Source organism: Stigmatopora nigra, chromosome 10, assembly GCF_051989575.1.
Source record: "Stigmatopora nigra isolate UIUO_SnigA chromosome 10, RoL_Snig_1.1, whole genome shotgun sequence".
Lineage (NCBI taxonomy): Eukaryota > Metazoa > Chordata > Actinopteri > Syngnathiformes > Syngnathidae > Stigmatopora > Stigmatopora nigra.
In genome coordinates, this window is record NC_135517.1 from 12660001 (window position 1) to 12681003 (window position 21003).

A 21003-nucleotide genomic window follows, 5' to 3' on the forward strand; every position below is an offset into this window, starting at 1 on the left:
GGCTGAATATGAATCACATCATTTGGACAAGTATGACAGTTTAAACAGAGTGATGTGAAAAACAAAAAGCTGCAGCACATAAAGGAGCAAAAATATTCAACAATCCCCTGCCAACATACACTGATAATAGGTTTTATTTGTCACCACGGTTGTCAGGGCAGAAACAGCAGGCACGCTTCACATCCCAAATATAATTTGACTTTCTTTGCAAGGATGCTTTGCACAAACCCTCTTCCTCTGTTGACTTTTAGTGGTCAACAATTTAGATTTCAGCCTTTATGCGCTCAGGGGAGGAAAAAAAAGTAGCTCCTTTGTTCACATATTATATTTCAAATGAATAAAAATAAAAACGGCCAATGTTATATGAAGGATGCAAAATTATAAATGATTTTTTTTCTTTGAAGCTTTGAATAAGTGCATTCATCAGCACAGGTTAAAACACTTGAGAAGCAACAAGAATAAGAACAAAAAAAACAATAGAACGCCTAAAGTCTTGATGGTTTATTATGCATGCAGTTAGCTATGATCTCCTTTGCCTAAGGTATTGCGCATCAGCCTAAGTTATTCATCAATAATAAAAGAGATCAAGTTTCAACTCTGCCCTGCACATACCTACTGTACAAAAAAATAAAAGAAAAAAAATCCTTGAAAGTAGACATGGAAAAAAACATAAATGGGAAATCATGCTGTTTACCTCATAGCCCAGCACTCTTCTCTTACTGGCACCCCAGGGAACAGCTTTCCATGAAACTTCAATCTGGGACGCTGAGAGGCTCTTGGCACGTACCCTCGTGGGTGCTCGGCCAGGTTCTGAAGTTGATGAAAAAGACTTAAGAGGTAGCACTCAGTTTTGATGGCCACTCAACGGGAAACATTAAAAAGTGTTGCCGTTAGTACATCCATTTTTTTTATATTAAAATATCTGAAACATGCATTTTCCTGTGAATCACAGCCAATCCTTCAATCTGATACTTTGACTATTGTGCCACTGAGGCTGTGTAGGGCATATTTCTCACCTTCCTCTGCAGAATAAATTGTAGTGACAGGTCCAAATGGACCTTCTCCTTCATTGTTGTACACGCCGACCTTCACGTGAAAGGGTGAAAATGGCTGGATGCTTTCATTTTTGAAGACATATTTAGAGGTCTCTGCGGAGGGTACAGCAGCTTGCATCCAACCTGTGGCACCATGAGGTCGAAAAGCCACAACGTAGCCAAAGCCTGGTCCGTTTTGCAGCTCCTCTGGTACAGGCTATGAAAAAAAACACACACACATTAAGATTTTAAACTAGAAGTACCTAATAATGTAACGCAAAAGACCAAATTAATTAGCAATGTATGGAATAGTTTTGAACAAAACACCTATTTTTAATACAGTACTTCAAACCAGGTCATGTTCTTTGATACTGGGAGATTTGGGTGCATTTTTTGGTAAGTAAGGTATTATTAGTCCTTTTCAATATTTAATGCTGATATGTTATAAATATGATACAAATGTAATAATGTGACTGTTTGAATGCATCGTTTTCTTTTCATTTCGTTTTGGTTTGATAAACAGAAGGATAAGCATATTACTCGCTTTGGTGCTGAAATGTCAGAACTCGATTTCAAGGCAGTGTGTCAGAATAGAAGCTTTTTTTTTGGTTAAGCAGATTAAATTTTTGCATAATGAAACATTAGCAATGACTTTGAGGGGTTTCACAGCAAGGCCTTATTACTTTACACAGTGTGAATTTTTTTTTTTTTTTTTTACAGGATCTAAAGGTGCCTTGATTTAATACGGAGGGACCAGATATAATTTGTAAAATAAGTTCAAAAGATTCTTTTTGGCTATCTTTTGAGAATTGATTTAATTAACCTTTCAAAAACCATGAAATAATTTTACCCTTTTACCTTGACACCCAGTGCTTTTTTTACGCTGTAAATCAAAGTTATCCTCTGGAAAAATTACATCTGGTGAAGCCTGCAGTATGTGTGACAAGACCGTGGCATTCTTGCTTACCTCCCATGTGATCACTAATTCTGAACGACTCCCACCACCGCCACTCACGCTAGCTGGTGTGACCTTGGGAGCTGTGCAGGGGGAAAAGAGCAATCAGCTTAGCCTTGCTGACTACACATGATGTGGAAAACTGACACGGAACCATGCTCAAAGTGTCCATTTTTCCACACATAAAAAGAGCTTATTAAGATATTTCTTTATGATGCAGCAGCTGCATGAAATGTGATGTTTACAACTGATCCGTAAAACTCACAATCTGTTCTGGAGAGTAATTGACTTTTAATTTGTTGACATTTTTTTTCCTTCCAATAAATATTAGAAGTGGCCACCCGGTGTTGCAGTGGTTCTTTCACAAGATATTGTATTATATATATTGTGATTACGAATAGTAGTCTGTTTCTATGTGTGCTCTAAGACTGACTGGCGACCAGTCTAGGGTGTAATCTGTCTTTCGCCCAAAGTCAGCTGGGATAGGCTCCAGCACTCCACGACTCTGACATGAAAACGAATGAATACATTTTGGAAATGAATTTGGTCTATTCCTAAAATATTCACTATGAAACTGTTCCTCAGGAAAGTATATAACACTATGTTTAAATGCCATGTGCATAGTGGTAACATGGTAGATTGCAAAAGTAGCTTTTCTCGTGACTTAACCTCCTAAGACCCAAACTCCTGCAGGGGATGCATTTTAATTTTCTCTTTTGTATTTAGTCTAAAGTGATGAGTGTAGTTTTTGAGAAAAAAGTATGTCCTCATCATAAGTGGACGCTCTATCTGTAAAAGACGCCAGGCCCTTGTAATCCAAAATTTAACATTGTAGTCTTTGACAATCAAAAATAGGGTGTCAACATGTGGACGCCTAGGTCATAGGAGGTTAAGCATTGACCCAGTTTTGGTCCGCATTTAAAAAAGTTTAGTATCAATGCTATATCCAATACAATACAATAAATGACACTTAACAATTTCGAAACCAAAGCTATTGGCATCCTTTGAGAGAGAGGAAGTAAACATAAAAGATAGTGTTTTACATACAAGTCCCTTTTGTCTTGGCTTGTTTGGACGGTTTGCTGGGCTCGCCCGTCCCAATTGTGTTGCTTGCAAGGACTCGAAACTCATAGTCCACCCATGGGCTCAGGTCAATTACAGTGGCTGTCAGACGGTGGCCTCCTACGACTTTAGGAACTGCAATAAAACAAATGCTCCCTTCAGTTTTATTACAGTTTGTGTAAAAGTATGAGCACATCAGCTTCAAACTGTGTTGTGTGCCGAAAGGTCAAATTGCACAAACAGGAAACCAGTGAAGAGATTTTGGGGATGGAATTTTCTTCAATTCATTGAAAAAAATCAATGGAGGAGAGTAAAAAGTATAGTATACATTGCGTTATAGCAGCCAAGCATGTGTTCTCTGAATGCCACTCCAGAGGTTATGAGGTGGAAAACTATCCATCAGCGGTATTATTGAGCATCATGTGACACTTTCTGCTCCGGCTTTATCACGAGGATGGGATTCATGTTTCAGAATTCCCAGGAGTCTGATAAAATGGCGGCCAACGGTTACGCTACAATGGAGCCCCATTTGGACACGGGGTAAAAATTACATCTCCTATATTCTCAGTAGAGAGGCAGAATAAAGAGCAGCCCCCCTCTGTCAGATTGGAATAGGCCACGGCTGGTTGGCGAGAGCTTACCTGTGGAGACAGCCTGCCACCCGAGGGAAAATGGTGTCCTGGCCTGGATGGTGTATGCGGTAATTGGACTGTGATTATCAGTACCAGGCCTCCAGGATAGAGTCACTGTGGTATCTGTGATTTCTTCTACTTGGATGCTGGTAGGGGACCCTGGGGGACCTGCGAGATGGCACAACCAGGCGACAGCAAGGAAAGAAAAGATGGAATGGGCGAAAGAGTCATTTAAATCAGCAGGAGAGAGGAAGAAAGATGATGACGTGACATAGTCACTTGGTTCCTAACACCCTCCGGCTACTGTAGAGAAGTCCTTATTTTTTTCTTCTTAACCTTCGGGAAGCCATTCTAATTAGACGTTAAAAATGTTGAAAACTTGGAGATAAATTGTTCTTTGGAATTTCATTTTACTGTATTTTTTCAATTCAAAAATTCATTTTATCATTTCAAAAAAAACATGAGCCACTTAGGGTCTTCCTCTTCAGTTGCCGCAGTGTTATTCATTTTTAAACCAAGTCACCAATGTTGTGAAAAAGGGACTATTTTTGATACATTTTAATATATTTTTTAAATACATTTTAATACCCTTACCTCTAACAACCAAGTCGACAGCAATAGAGATACTATCCACTTTGGTCTGCACAGCACAAGTGTACTTCCCAGCATGCCTCAGCTGAATGTTTCGAATCATAATGTCTCCTGCCGAATGCTGCTGCCATTAAAACAATAAAAAATAAAAATAAAACACACACACACATACAAGTACACTATGAACCTCCTTACTATGACACAAAATTTAAAATACAACCACATGGGAGGATAAATTTTGACGATTAATTTAAAGAACAACCCCGTTTTCGGCAAAGACAGTGTATATTTGCCCCCTGACTTTAATTACAGGAAACGCACAAGCATGAACAGCTTGTACCTGATACCCATATAAGTCTGGCTCAGTTACAAGGAGCAGTAAGATCTTTAAGGGAGCAATTCCCACCTTTTCAATATCACAGAGTGGAGCAGAGCAGGCACACTAATAAATTGGACATCGTGTGAAGCTGTGGCACAATGACAGTAACAATTCAGTGAAGTGGTTTTATCTATAAGCTAGGCGAGTACTGCAATCTCTCAGCAGCAGAACCCTGCACTGTACATTTTTTAAACTATAAACGCTGATTAATAAGACAAATGAACAGTTCCTCCTATGGTTTTCCATTTCCTCTTTGTATAGTCTTGAAATAAGGGTGGACTTTCAAAAGATAAGTGAGTACATCACATATGCACAATGTATGCTGCATAACCCACCCTCTGAAGTATAGAGGAAATTATAGTTTCTGGATGGAGGAATGGGATGCAAATTTCATTTTGGCCATAAATAACACACTTGAGACTTTCACAGCAGCTGAATATGTTATGACTGTGATGAAAAATCCAGAGTATGTCAACATTGAAATACTAATGAATGCTCACTTCTGTGCCCTCAACTCTATTCTGCATAATACTTTAGAAAGGTCAGAAAAAACCTTCTCATGTCTCCTCACCTGTCACGAGTACATTTGGGAAAGAAACTGAGTAGTTTGAACTATCATTTCATATACTTTCTGTAATATAATTAAAATTTTGAGAAAAGTATTTTTAGTATGTGCATAAATGAGATTGTATTGTAGTGTATTGTCATCCTTAAGTTCATTTTAAATAGGATAATAGTTAATAGCTTTAATAGCTAAATAGGATAATTCATGTTACCAAAACCACGATTCTTGTGAGGATAAGCGGTTCAGAAAATGATTGATTGGACAATAAGGTGCACCAGATAATAAGATAAATAAAATAAATAAAAAAATCCTTCATATATACCTCGCACTAGACTATAAAACACAGGTGTTCTCATTTTATCATGGGATATATATAACCCAAACGTCCTGCTGCTTATTAGCCAACAAACATCCATATAAAAACCACACTGCAGTATAAACTGGAATGTATAAGAATAGGGTAAAAAAAATAAAGTGGCATCTTTAAGTCTGGCAGCAGAGTAGGTAATTAAAAAGTGTTAAAAACTTACACCGCCCACTTCTTCAAAAAATCCTCCATGGTTGCCAAAATGGATGAGCTGCTCATTAAAGAACCAGGTGAACTTGAGTTCCAGTGAGGGGTCGTGGCTCACTTGACAAGGTAGGACCACACTCTCCCCAACAGTAATGTCCAGTGTTGCAGGCTGAGTGGTGATGATAGTGGGTTCTGGAATAAAAAGATTCAACATACCAGTTAGTTATCACGTCTCTTTGCGGACCTGATAGCCCAAGTCAGCTGGCATAGGCTCCAGCACCCCCCGCGACCCCTTTTGTGAGGAAAGGCGGTACAAAAAAATGAATGAGCATACCAGTTATACCAAAAAAAACCCTCTTCCATAGGTAAGGATGATTTACAATTGAAGGGAATCTGCCTTTCCATCATCAACTTGAAGGTGTCAGACACTTGAGAGTGATATAAATGGCTGAGCAGAGCACGTAGCTTGCAAAGCCACAATAGCTGGGTTTTTACCCTTTTTTTTCTTCCCCAGCCTGACTTTATACCTGCTGGCGGTTAGAGATGTGTCTCTTCTGCATTCTGAGTAGTCACAATGAGTCACTGTCAACTCAGCCTTTAGCCTGAAACTCCTTCAGGTATTCCCAAAGCACACGGCAAGAAAAAACAGTAAACACCAGTGAACATCTCTTCTAGCAGTCAGTGTTCTCTTCAGAAACCTGCAGCGCAATGCAGTGGCATCAGCAGGGAATAAGACAAGTGTCGCCTATTTGCACTTGAGTGCATGTGGGATTGGAGGAGGGTGAAGGACATGAGAAAGGCCAGATGAGAAGGACAGACTGAATAACAAGCTTCTCCCTCTGGGGGGTGCTGTGATTACTTTAAATTGCCACTCTGCACTCTTGATTCAACTTAACTTGCCAAATGATCCTTGGGAAAGAACTATACACACATAAAATCCACAGACCTATTCAACACATTGACTTTAGCATTCATTGAATCTATATTTTAAAAGTCTATTAATATATTTATTTGTGGTCCAGTGTGAGAACAGTATTGAACGGTAGGTATTGCAACAAAAACTTTCCAATACTTGTCAGAGTCTGCATTATTTTGGAAAAACAAGTGTGAAGCATGTTTTATGGTGTTATTGAGAAAATAAATGAAGGAGATAAAGCTGGTCTTAAAGCAAAAAGGTTAGGATATCGCAGTGGTTTGTGGTTTATCATGGAAAGATCATTAACCTAAATGGCAGGGGAGTGGATGGTAATGAAAATTCTACAGAAAATAAAATAAATCTAACCTCTTGCATCATGCATTACCAAGGTTAGGCAAAATCAACATATATATATAACTATATGCATATATTTATAGGAATCTGGCTAGTATACATAAACAAATATGGCATAGAAAGAAAAAAAAACAACCTAGGAATCCGCAGAGACACATTAAGTTTTAGAAATATTTTACTCCCCTTCCTACGCAACTCGATAACATGCCATAAACCCTTTATTTGTTTTTTTTATCTCTCCAGCGAGGTTGTTGCATCTGCCGGCTTCTTCCCTTGCATGAACTGGCTCTCCTTGTAGTTTGTGTAGCCTGATCTCTATAAGGAGCTCCTGGGATTTACTGTGACAGATGAAGAGAATGGCTTCCCTTATTACCCTCCTCTGTCATCATTTCTGACACATTAAATGGAAAGTAAGGTTGGTTACATGGCCACACAGTGGGATTTTAAGTATATTCTGATTGATTTCTGTCAAATATAATGTCTTGTTGCCCTCTGCCTAAAAAAAAATGAAAGGGCAGTAACCTGCATGGTTAGCTCGGTTAATGAGAGATATTGACATCATTTGAGCGACTCTTCATACTATGAGGATCATCTTATTCAATATTCAACCAGCAAGATGTACCGCTCCTATTCTTTTTATGATCTGGAAAATGTCAGGAATGAAAATAAAATGGCAAATTAGAAAGGCTTAGCTTAACTTGCCAACTTGACAAAATATCAGTCGTTCTGTCTCATTGTTTTCAATTCTTTTCATCCCACATTGTGACTTGTTCACAGTACACAAATTGTACATTTTTCAACAAATGTATATAATTTACAATGTATTAATCGCAACAACTAAGAGTTAAGCGTGACGTAAAACATAAAAACAAGTAAAACAGCCCTGGCATTTCCATGTAGGAAATAACAATTTTGTAAAAAGAAAAACCAAACAAAAATCCAAACAAACAAAAAAGTGGAAAAAAAGACTAACATAAAATTAAACTGCAATATAATGGTAAGACATTAGTAACTGCAATATGATAAAAAATTCTGTCTTAAAATATGCCCTTATTGAACACAAACTATACAGAAGCTACCATTATTTTATAAAACTGAAATATAAACAAACATTTAATCATCTGCTCCCAGCACAGTGTTACCTTGAAGTGAGAATGTTATTCATTGAGCCTTCTGGTTGTCAACGTCACACCATGACTGACAAAAAAAAAAAAAAATGCGCGAGCATTCTCCCAAAATGGGAATTTCAAGGATATGTTATGTAATAAATAATGCTTAAGGCTAAATACAAGTGTACAAACAGGCCCAATTTTAGATGATTCAAAATTTCACTGACCTCTACTTTAACTGCAATAGCTCAGGGCTGGTTGTATCTAAATTCAGCAAGTGCATCTCATATCCAATGTAATTAATCTGTTAATATCCCCCAGTGTTGCCATAATGTGGACATTAACAAGGCTCATTTATTGTGACTGCCCCTCCTTAGCTGTTTTCTAGGTGACTCATTCCAACCATTATATTCAGAATGCTTCATGACAGGTATTATTCAGCATTCATATTACAACAGTCAATTGGAATATAATACTGTCATCTCCCATAAGAGCTCTTCCCAACACACATTTGCCCCCTACTAAATAGGTTTCCAATTTTGACTCAAATAATACATGTAAATTACCCCGTCCCCGTTAACAGACGATATCAAATGTGACAGAAAGGCACATAATCAGTCTGGAGAATATTTGTATATCAGCTGCGGAAAACTGCTTGTACATAAGATGATGGAAAAATACCCAATGGGTGTCAAATAAACCCGACTGCCTGATAAAGTAAAGTGCATAACAGCAGCGTCAATTTATGCTGAGAAGACATTACCAGGCGCTGTTCCTAACAACCTGATTGGAAAATCACACATTCAGACATCAACCTGAAGCTGCAGTCAGGGGCAGGTTACAACATGGCAGACTGAGGGTGAAAGCAACAGCACGACTATTAAATGGCCTTGTGTAAAATATATCATCTCCCTACCGACCTAAATTGAAATAAAATGAATAATAATCAATATGGTTGTCAAAAATGAAAAAAAAAAACAGAAAACCCAAAAATATTGCACCATTATTTTTCCTGGGCCACTCCTGCCTTTTTTTAAATCATAAAAAAAGGTATTATTTTTGTAGGAGAGCTCTCAGTGGGGTGTGGCAAGTGGGAGCGGCGGGGGGAGAGCGAAGTTGTCATAAATCAGCAGCAATGTGCACTCAAAGCTCACTTCCACATTCTTGACTGCTGCTGACTTTCTCACATTCATAATGTATGAAATCTGTTTCATAATTCAACAGAGAAAAAGGAAACATGCCTTAATTTAAGTTATCTACAGATGACAGGATTGGACCTGAATATTCGCCAAATTAAATGACTGCAGGTGGATTCATGTCATTTAGTAAGTATACATGATTGACATGAATAGGACTATTGATGTTTCTATTTAATTAAACATGTAGGAATTGAAAAGTAGCATTAGTTGGCAAGATTAGACATTGTAAATCATTTCCCAGATAGTCCTTGGATCAAACAGTTAAACGTTATACAGCAGAATAGAAGTGTCTTTTCCCTCCAATGTGAATTGAATACACATGTTACACAGAGGACACACATCACTTTACTAGATATACAGTTTAAATCATTTGATATTATTACTACATTTTGATTTGCTGACCATATTTATGGTCAACAATCTGTGGCTCGTGGAAGATTTATTTTATGACGACAGACAAACGATTGCAATTATACTGAAAACATTATCACATAGTTCTTTTAGTAATTCAAAATACTCAAAGAATTCCGTCTTCTGTTAAAATCTGTATATGACTCAACTTCACATCGCTTTGACTATCACCTAAAAAGAAATACCTGAGGTTATAAAGATCAGACATCCAATAAATCTAATGAATAACTTAGACAAGGAAGTTCAGAACCAGAAAAAAATATGATTAAATGAACCAGACAAACTTGGTGAAACTGGGTCACAGTAAGTTTATAGTTCACTTAATATGTCAGAAAGTCTTCTAGAAACTCAAAAAAAGGTGATAGCACTATCCCCTCTGGAAACAGAACTAAAAAAAAAATCAGCAGCGGGCACAACACTTTATACTCCATTCCCATTCATTTTTAATGAAGTGTAATAAGTCACAGCACCAGAGCAGGAATGCAATCCCCACTGCAGATGATCTAACAACATGAGGTCTTTTCCCAAACGAAATATATATTCGGAAGATACTGGAGGCTGAAAAGGAGACTGCCGAGTGATTTCAACAATCTAGCAAAAACACGCAGTGAGCTGACTGCCTCACTCGTAACGATAACTCTGCATGCGCTTTATAGGACTTGGTATATTTGATCTATTGGAAATGTAACTTTTGGTTTCTTCATGACTTTTAAAAGTTCACTATACAAAGTATTTTCTTTTAAACATTCACATAGACCTGAAAAAGCGCCTGAAGAAAACTGCATTTACATTTTTTGCCAGTAGCGCAACTACTCGTCCTCCCATCTTATTAAAAAATGTATAGTTAAAACAGTGTATATATTCTTGTTGCGTATTTTAGTTGAGAGCTGGAAATGATAATGCTGACATACATTTTGAGACCTGTTAGTGTTTTATCTTGCTGAAATTGCATTATCATATCAACAAACAAGCAGCCATGAACCCAAGGGAATGAATGGGAGGAAATTCTCTGCCTAAGGTAAGAAAATGAAAATGACTGGTACCTTTAACTGTGACGCTTCCTGTACTACTGGCCACACCGAACTGGTTCCTGGCCATGCACGTGTAGGGTCCAGCATCTGATTTGGTTACATTCCATATGCGAAGATTACCATTTTCCAGAATGGAAACCCTGTGGTTAAAACATACAAATAATGTAAAAAACAAACATATTATACAAGTAGATCTTTGATACAAATACATAACAAAATGCCTGGCTATGCACACAATTAACTATTGCCTCGGCTAACGACACTATTGGCTATTACATTTATTTCAAATAGAAGTAGATGATAATAATGCGTAATGTTATAATGTATAAACCATATTCTATTTTAGTTTATTCTTATCATATCCAAACCAAGGCTTTTCTACATCTCAAATATCAATGAGCAAATTCCCAGAGTATGTGTTCGTTATGAAGCCGCAAGGCATTTTGTTATCAAACTGAGTATCTTGCGAAAGACACTCATGGGTATTTCCCATTAAACTTAAAAAGCTGATAAAAAAAGGTGTTAATGATTATAAATGATCAGAAAAATGACAAAAGTTATGGGAACTTTGAGAAAATACTTTCTCAAATGCAGCCACATGGATATCTTTGCCTGCCTTTCTTTATCGAATCATCTTCACCTACCCAACAGTGCTGTCTCACATGGCACCCCCTAATTCTGTCTCTCTACACTTCCTACCACTGTCTTACAATCAGTAACTTTCTACAGATTACATCATCTTGAGAAACTACCTTTTCCTCTGCTTCTATTCTGGGAAAAAAAGTATTTGCTGCATCTACTGAACTCATTTGCTTTTACCAAGGTCAGCCATCTTACATCTTTTAGGAGGATCTTCTATTAATAACATACAATTGACAAGATTACCATATTTTTCAGATCATAAAGACCAGATTACATTATGCATTATGTATCAACAAGTATATTTACATACATAAGAAACACCTTTAAAGCATGAGTCCATCAAAATCAAACCAACCCCATTTCTTATTAGATACAACAGAAACAATTATCAATTAGGATTCAAGTTTGCTTGCCATACAACTCGGAAAAATGTTTGCAACAAAGTTGGTTTCTCTGATTGAGGTATCTCAATCTGAAGCCAGAGAGCCACAATGTATAAGAATCGGGGTATATCGGATACAAAAATAAAAAAATAAAAAATCTGAAAAATATTGGGACAAATTGAACCAGTGGTGCCGAATACAAGCAATGGTTCACAAAAAGAGTTCAATCCCAAAACCGGAAACCCATTCTTATCTTGTAATATTTGTATTGCAGTTTTAGCATTGCAAATTGGAGACATTCAGAGACCATTTGTCTTTCTGTGTTCATTACATTAGTTTGAAGGAAATGAACGGACAGACGATTATTATTCAGTCTTGACACACCACTAAACTGACTAAAAGATTCAGACTCATCTACTGTACTTCTTTTTTTCTTCTTCACTTTTCACCCACATCCCAGACAGCATGTCTGTGTAGCGTGTCCATTATACAAGGAGACATTTCCCCCATCTCCTTCCTAGGGGATGCCAGCGAAGGGGCACATATCAATAATTCACAGGTAAAATGAATGCAAGCGTCATTTCTTTCATCCCTGTCTCACACGGTTTTAATGGACATAGGAATACTGGGCCTATCAGATTGATTACTTTGGAAAGGATGGCAGGGAGAGTGGGAAAAACACAGGTGTGTGTATTTTGGGCTAGATCAAGCCTCGGAGGAAGTGGGTGTCTAGAGTTGATCTTCCTTGCAATGTGACAAGATGAAAGAGATACACAACATCAGTCACAAATCTGATGTCATATGAAGTGGAAATTAAAGGAAAGAGCCACTGTCAAATGTGGTAAAAAGAAGAAGCCTGGTTTTGTTATTTTCCAAAATCCTCTTTGAGATGCTGTTAACAGATGTAGCCATATCTCCTCTCAATCAAAGAGACACTTGAAACCTTTGAAACATGGCTCAATCGGCATATTTCTGTTCATCTTTTTTCTAAAATTCTACATTATAAGAGGAAATTGCCATAGCTTAAATAAATAGTTCCCAAGAGGCAAGACGATTGTGTGTTGACAGCTTGGAACAAAGTGCGGGTTGGAGCTTTCTGAAGCCTTCTATTCAAATGGTAAAATAATGTCTGCTAATTTTCGGCAGGAACCTGCATATGCTGTCAGATAACAGACGTAGACTCATAAAGATTCAGCATGTGAAATTATACATAATCATGGTTTTGAGTGTTCTGAGCATGACCGTTCATGAATACTTATCGACTAATATTTCATTGCTGACTGGCAAGCTGGCTGCAGGTTCAGATTTGTGCGTGTGTTTGTGTCTACTTAATTACCAAGGTAAACAACTCGGATTTGTGGAAAAAAAGAGGTTAAGATTCTATCAGTGAAATTACTCAGCCATGACACCACAAATATCAAGATGGTGAATTTGCTAAATAATTAGTCGCCTCTAAAGCCTTCTAGCCTGGATCCGTGCTTGAGTACACATACACAGCTTTCTCAACTCTAAACTAAATCATCCATTCTTTTATTCAAAATATCCTTTACCTAAATGCCAAGTGTTCAAACCGAAGATAAATTGCATTGAAGGGAAATGTGTCATTCAATTTGCTGGAAAAATAAGATGGGTAGTGTCTGAATAACCATTACTATCCCAAAATGACAGTCATCATTCAATCTAGCTGACAAAGAAGTTTATCTTCAGAAATATAGCAAAACATCATTTTTAATAACATTGGAGGAGGTGAAAGACCCTGAAAAAGACAAGGTCATCTTACCCTGGGAACACGGGGCGATGCTCTCAGATGTTTTAAAAACCTTGAATTGCACTGGGAGCGTCTTTTTAGATGAATTGAAAGGTTGTTCCCTCCTATGGGTTCCATTGTATGTAGTATTGCAGTTAAGAAACAATCACGCTCGAGTCGTAAATCAATTCCAGCTGTGCTACACGGTCCTGAAACGCTGATGTCTGCTTTACTCAATGCTGCCATATCAAAGCTGCGTGCCTGTCTAGTGCAAGCAGGATTATATTAAACAAATTAGGGTCTCTTTCTGCAGGCACCGTGAAATTGTCACATTAAGGTTAAAGGTCAATTATATATCAAAGGCAAGCATGCACTTGATTTTGCTGTTATTGCATTTTTGCTGCACAGAATGATTGGCTGACGCTGGGGGAAAAACAACAACAACAACAAAAACAGTTGGGCGTGTACTTGTGTCAGCACTTCAATACAAATGTAAGTGATATAGAGTTTTACTATGCACAGAACTGTACCACTGACTCAAACTGTCACATGCGCCATTAGCAGCAATGAATGATCACAGCATTCCCACAAGGCACTCTGACAGGTATTAAGTCATCACTAACAAGTAGAGATAGACCTAGACAAATTGTAATTCATGATTAAATGTAAAAAAAAAAAAAGCTTTAATTCAGCTCACTCAGTCATTAGACTTTATTCTGGGAGAAATGTGTTCAAACACCCTATATCCATATGAGCAAAATTATTTTCAAGATATGTTTACTGGCCACCAACCTTGTTTATGCTATCAATTTATTAAATAATTCATTGTAAAACTTCATGGCCTTGTGCTTGCAATCTGCATATCCCACACTAGCGTAACTGGAACTTAACTTTAAATAAGAAAATATGGAACTCAAAACATGCATAGAAATAGCAAATTATGGCAAATATACACCTTATTTGAGATTTCACTTCAGTATGACCAAAAATATGACAGGTCCCACTACCCATAGACATACTTTATAGTCTTGACTCAACAGAATTGTTTGGATTTGACACCATATTTTTTAGAGTCCACGGATTTCCTCGCAATAAGATATCTAATCTTTTACTCTCACTTGACAGTTTCCCATAAAGTATAAAGTGGTTGAGAAGAAATTTAGCAACCTCTCCAAATCTAAATGTGCACAGTTTCCAGAGATCAGATAAACTCTATCTGTCATTGGAACGATTGCAGTGAAATTTGATAACAAGACTGAAAATATGCAGCGACAGTAGATAATTTGCCTGTTTAAAAAGCAAAAAAAAAAACATGATTTACTGCAACTCAATTAGAGTTAAAAGAACTTATTAACAAAATACCAATTGCCTATTCATACAACAATCATTTTAATGTCTCAATCAACAATGATTGCTCATCAATGCACCACTGACCACTAATGAGAAAGACTCACAAAAATAAAGATGGAGTTACCAAACCCTCAAAGTCTATTAGGAACTCTAGCAATGAAGGTCTTCCATTTTTCACAGGGTATCAATGAAATTTTCTGTTATTTTTGATGATATCTATCAAGTTTGTCAGTTATATTCCTCTTTACGCCATAAGTGTCACATTCTCCCTACCTGCTCCTTCCATTTCAACCATTTACTTCCTTGGCTAAGCTCCTATTATCCCTCTGTGTCTTGTTTTGTTTAAAGCTATCCTTTCTTCTATTGTCTTAACAGCTTAGCCGAACCTGCGCTGTGGGTGTGCTGGAGCTTTTTTTTTTCTTCCTTCCTTCCTTTTTTTTTTTTTTTAGCTAACTTGGAGCGTGAGGCGGAGTACACCATGCACTTGCTGCCAAATAATCACAAACTTAATTAAATAAATTTCAAATTCAGTTTTGCCACTGCAAGCAGATCTTTTTTTTCTTTTTAGCCTTGCTTGGTTCTTTTTTTCCTTTTTTTTTTTGCTTAGTGTTTATATAAAAACATGAAAAATTCTGCTTCAAAATATGTTTTGAACCTTAAAAAACATGGCAGTATTTGAGGAAATACTAATGGTTTATTTGTATTAAAACAATGAGCTGTGACAGTGAAGATTGATCTTGGACTCAAAGCATTAATTCCCGACTTTATGAAATGCTGGCAAATTTGTATTTTATAACACAGGTGCCAAACAACCTTAAGACAATTTATTAGACCATGACTAATCGCCTAATTCTGGCAAATGGTTACTCTGTCTCAAAAGATTTTAAGCCTCACTATTCATTATGTTAATCTATATCTTGGAAGCCAAGTGCAAACAAATCATCAAGGACAAAATGTTTTGTGAAACTGTGCATTTTATAGTAAGGTATCTTAATGACCCAGGCTCATTGAGAATGGCATAATTCCCTTCAGTGGAACATTACGAGATTGTACTAGTAATTGCCTTGCAAGGACGAAGAGTTTATCGGGCCTGTGCCACAAAGGGTTTGTGGATGTTCTTCCAGAGGATTCTTTTAATCACAAATTGCTCTCCTGCCTCACAGATATTCATCTCTTACGTGCCGAGGTATTCCTAGAGGAATAAAGAGCATGCACGTGTTCCACAGGAAATTGTCAGCGGTACCAAGATGGATTACTCTTGCTGCGCTGGTGGATTCTCAATTTGAAAAATGATATCGGCCAAAGTCGCTCAGATAAAAACAATCCTAGTGAGCGGCACAAGGGGTACAGACTGACCCTATCTCGGCAAACATCTACAACTCATTTTATCTCATGTGTGTGAGATAAAATAAGAAAAAAAGAGAAAAAAAAGGATTTTAAACTTGCCAAATTGCAATTGAAGTTGGACAAAATCAGGGAAAATGACACTAAGCCATGCAAAGTATAAAACATTTACAAAACAATGATTTTCAACAATTTGTACATTATTATTTTAACTTATACTTTTAAAATTATTCTTCACTCCCATACTAGAGTTTATTTTATTTTCATATAGTGAAAACTAGGTAAATTCCAATAAAATACGCTGTCCCCATTAAATCCCTAGTGTAAGATTTCATTGAATAAATACAGAAACACGGTATTATTGCAACATTCATTTCCTCTTAACAAAGAATAGTGTCTATGTTCAGAAATACACTAGTGGAACATTTTGATGGTAAAATGTTAGTTTCTTTATAAAATAGTGACTGAAGTTTTAAACGATATATATATTCTTGGCGGGAGTGTTTCAATAAACTATTGGGATTTAAAGTATTACAATTCATCACCATACTGATTTATTGTCACTGCTGCTCTTGTGGCAGATGTTATAACCGCAGGCACCATCGTAGAAAAGTGATTCATGAAACTTTGAAAGTGATTGCTGGAAGAGTCCAGAAGTGCTGTTCAGAGAGATGAAAGCAACAGATTGTACAAAATTTCTTGGGAGATGACTAATTAAAATTGTTCTACTCCATCACCATAGTTAATTAGACATTATACTCTAACTGGGTGCCAACTGCCACAAGCTCTTGCTTTCGTTTCCATCACATGGCAACACTTTGGAATAAATTCCTAGATCTTCATGTTTACCCAGTTCTACAAGGCAGCATCTTTAGCAAACATCCCTCCAAAAGATGCTGCCTTCCACCAAATAAGCAGAAAACAAAACAGTGAATGGACACCTGTTTTGATGACTAAATTTTAAACTAACAAACTGATTTTCCGTTACAGTAAGTAGAAATAAGGCAGTTTAATCTGACCAGGTTTTTGCCCAATCTTTTGAAAAACTTCAGAAATGATAATTTAGCCTCGTCCCTAAAACATTTTTTTGGTAAAATAATGAATGAAACATGAAGATATGTACAAATACATCATAATATACCATAACCATTTTTTGGGGCTTGCTGAGCTAGTCTCTGATACATGATTTACAACATAAAACCATTAATCTGCGACATGGATGTGCATGCAACTAGGACTGGTGTTGTCTACAACTGCCAGCATCTCTAATCCTCAGTTTTCTCCCATTTCCGCCCAGGGGACCTACTGAGCCATATGGTTACAGCTAAGGTAGAGAATTGTTGGCAACGGTAAAATAAAAAAGCAACAGTCAGCGGCCCACAACCGCCGTTGGCAGTTGTAAAGCTTTTCTCGAAGCAAAGTAATGAATAAGTCCTTCTGGACACATATGCTTTCAGTGTTAAGGCCTAACATCGCGCTCCCTCACTGTAAATGTCCACAGAGAGGCAGAGCTCCACTTCAGGACCAGATGTTCTATTAGACTCCAGATGATACAATTAAAGGTTTGATGTGAAGAAAAAAGTGGTTAGCAAGACCTAAGTGTAATAACCAAGCAATATAACAGCCGGCAGGCTGTCTAAAAAAACAGTATCAACAGCTTTTAGAGTCAGGAAATTGTAATTAACCGCCCACTAAAATTTCAAATTTTATCACCTATGAATACATTTGTTCATTTTTTAGTCATTTACATCCCTGTCAATCTAAGGGTGCATTTAATACACACAAGAGATGGCTAAAGAAAACTGGGAGCTATAGATGGTAGGTAGCAGTTTCATATCAAAATCAAAAGGTAAGCAGCTGAAGCATAATTTATCATAAAATAAATGCTTTCTAGCCATCACCAATTGCTAACCCCAATAAACTGTAATTTCAATCAAATGGACACTGTCCAATACAAACAAACAAGTATACTATGACGGCTACTGGCTTGGTCATGTGGTCCAGACAAGTGAAAGTAAATATTAGGACTAAAACATTACTCCCAATTTGTTTTTCAACTCTTGACTATTTGTCACAAATCAGTCCCTCGCTATGTCACAAAAACATAATATAACTCCACCCTTGGTCATTACAAGTGAATCTCTGTTGGTATTGGCCTTGTAATACAGAGAAATATGTGAGCAGTGGCTTGTTTGCACAGCATTGCCAAATCCCTTGAGAATAAATAATTTCAAGCAGTGAATAATGTATAGTACAATATATGTGGAGGATATAAAGCCATTAAGGCTGCTGTATTTCATGATCAATATTATTTGTATATTCTAACTAAAGAATATCAAAGACCTTTAATTAAGATACCTGGGGAGTTTTTAAACTGTGAAAACATGTTTAGTGTCTCCATATATTTTCGTAAAGCAGGGAAGATCTAACAGGGCACAATATTGCGTAAGTAAATTAATGCAAAGTTTGCTGCTCTCCGGGTGACGCTTCTTTCTGGAGAGTGTCTAGCAGAACAGATGGGCTCATAAATTACTGATCACTCTACAAGACATTTCGTCTTTTACGTGACCATCATGACTATTTGTGCTGCCAGCGTTTGGGGATGCACAATGTGAAAAAGGGATAGTGAACCTCTAGGTCATGTCTACAGATGAAATATGGCTGATCCAGCAATAGAACATGTTTCTCACTTCAGACTGATACAAATCTTGGCCACAAAGAGTGTAGATATTTTCTTGTATCCTCTTTTTTTAAAGATATATCTGAGCCACTTAAAAATACATTTGCAGATAATAATTGAAATAAAATGCAACCCTTTTGCAGATAAGCGTAACCAAAAATGAACAAATTGAAATAAATGACATCCCACAATTTGTTCATTTAAATAGAGATGGTAGCAACAAATTATTCGGGCTACATCCTGACAGTGGCAAAAAATAGTTTTAGGTTCATGCATTACAACTGTAGGTACAAAATCAAGATACCTGGATTTTTACCTATCATCACAGGGGTTGCGAGGGGTGCTAGAGTCAATCCCAGGTAACTATGGGAATCAGGTAGATGTATAAATCGAATACTAGGAAAATCCAATTAACAGTACACCATAAAACCTGCGTCTATCTTGATGTGTGCCACTCTAGAAACAGGCTGCATCAAAAGGTAGCAAAACATGTAAAGATACACCTTCGCCCTAAGCTTGTATTTAACAACTTCCTAAAGAGGACTGACTGGTCCAATGCAAATATTTGCGTGGCTGGCAATGCTGATAGTGATAAATTGCGAAAAGCTTTACTAAATGGTTTGGTGGCAGGGTGTGTTTGAGGGTGGTGGGGCAACATCAGGACGTCAGCACATCCAGCAGAATTGCATGAGAGGCAGTTGATTGAGAGGTTTTGGTGTGAGGTGCCTAACCAACTCCTTCTTCTGACATACTGAAATGGCATGTTTTTTCCTGGTCATCTACTCATTGTGGCTGACATGGCCCAATTACAAACCACATACTGCTTTGCACTCTCAGCTGCTTTATTCCAGCTGATGTCATCCAAACTGTGTCCCTGTTGGTTTGTCTCCGATAGATAAGACATCCCCCTTGCTCCACTGCAGCAAAAAAATGTGAAGCTGCTGCTCTGAAGATGGATTACCCAACTGGTGACTCTGGTTCCCTTTCTGCCTAAGCCACTGTGAATGGCTATGGCAATTAAAGCAATTAATCTTCAACAAAAGAGGTTGGCTGCCACCTCATATGGGTTAGCACCTTCCTATGCAAGTGCGAACCCTAAAATATCTGTTGATATTCAGACACACAAATAAGTCATCTCCTTATGTAGGAACCGATGGGAATACAGAACTCTCTTTACAAATTACCCACTTAAAAATGTAGTTTTAAGGAGTTAAAAGTATTTTATTGAGTTTCCCAGATCTCTAGAACTTGATTCCTTTTGGTAGTGACTACAATGAAAAATGTGAAAAAGCATAACTGGTTTGGAGGAGGAAATTACTTGTTTGTGCTTTGAAAGATAATCAGGCACAAAGAAAAAACAATGACCTGATTCAAAATGATGGTGATAATCATCTATGCTCTATATAATTCTCTTCTCATCTAATTTTCTGAACTGCTTTATCCTCACTAGGAGCGTGCTGGAGCCTATCCCATCTGACTGAGGCAGGGGGGACAGCCTAAATTGGTGGCCAGCCAATCGTAGGGCACAAGGAGACGGACAACCTTGCACATGTGCTATATAATTATCATGTGAATTTAATTTTTATTACAGTCAAAATTTCCAAATGGAAAACATTGTACTGTGTCCTGTCTAGATACAAAAATGAGTATTTCCAGAAAATAAATAATTTGTGCTTACCAACTTTGGAAGCTGTGGTTTAAATTGTCTAATTAAAGGCACGGATATTTTCTGTCTCGGAAACAGTTTCCAAAGACTTGAATAATTTGCAAAAATAGGGATTCTTTTAAACATCTTCAAACCAACAGGGAACACTCACATAATAAAGCTATCTAAAAGTTTCTCTATCTATTGAGAAGCTTTTTACCAATATGAACTGTTGTTTCCAGGACTACCATTATCATCCAGGTTGGCGGTGAAAAGATAAACTATATAATTTCTCCTTTTTCTCTCATGCTCGATTGCATACATACACAACATTGTAATGATACCATATGCAAATATATTCTATTATTAATAACACAAAGTACAATATCATACATTTTTAATTTTTAGTATTTGTATGAAAGGAATCATTAGAGAAAAAAAAATCGAAGGCAAAAATAAA

The 21003-nt window shown here is 37.1% G+C and overlaps 1 protein-coding gene across 4 annotated transcripts in view; it reads right to left on the reverse strand.

Annotated features, from left to right (window-relative positions):
• LOC144202694 (contactin-4-like) overlaps positions 1 to 21003 on the reverse strand; it is a 99919-nt gene that overhangs the window by 6288 nt on the left and 72628 nt on the right. For 3 of the 4 annotated variants that reach the window (XM_077725582.1, XM_077725583.1, XM_077725584.1), the window contains 8 exons: positions 10765 to 10892; positions 5749 to 5924; positions 4278 to 4398; positions 3693 to 3851; positions 3037 to 3186; positions 2002 to 2072; positions 1017 to 1251; positions 695 to 810 (listed from right to left, as the gene is read on the reverse strand). In XM_077725582.1, coding sequence (XP_077581708.1) covers positions 695 to 810; positions 1017 to 1251; positions 2002 to 2072; positions 3037 to 3186; positions 3693 to 3851; positions 4278 to 4398; positions 5749 to 5924; positions 10765 to 10892 — 1156 coding nt within the window. The remainder of the gene's footprint in view (positions 1 to 694; positions 811 to 1016; positions 1252 to 2001; positions 2073 to 3036; positions 3187 to 3692; positions 3852 to 4277; positions 4399 to 5748; positions 5925 to 10764; positions 10893 to 21003) is intronic. The other variant, XM_077725585.1, reaches the window with a different exon arrangement.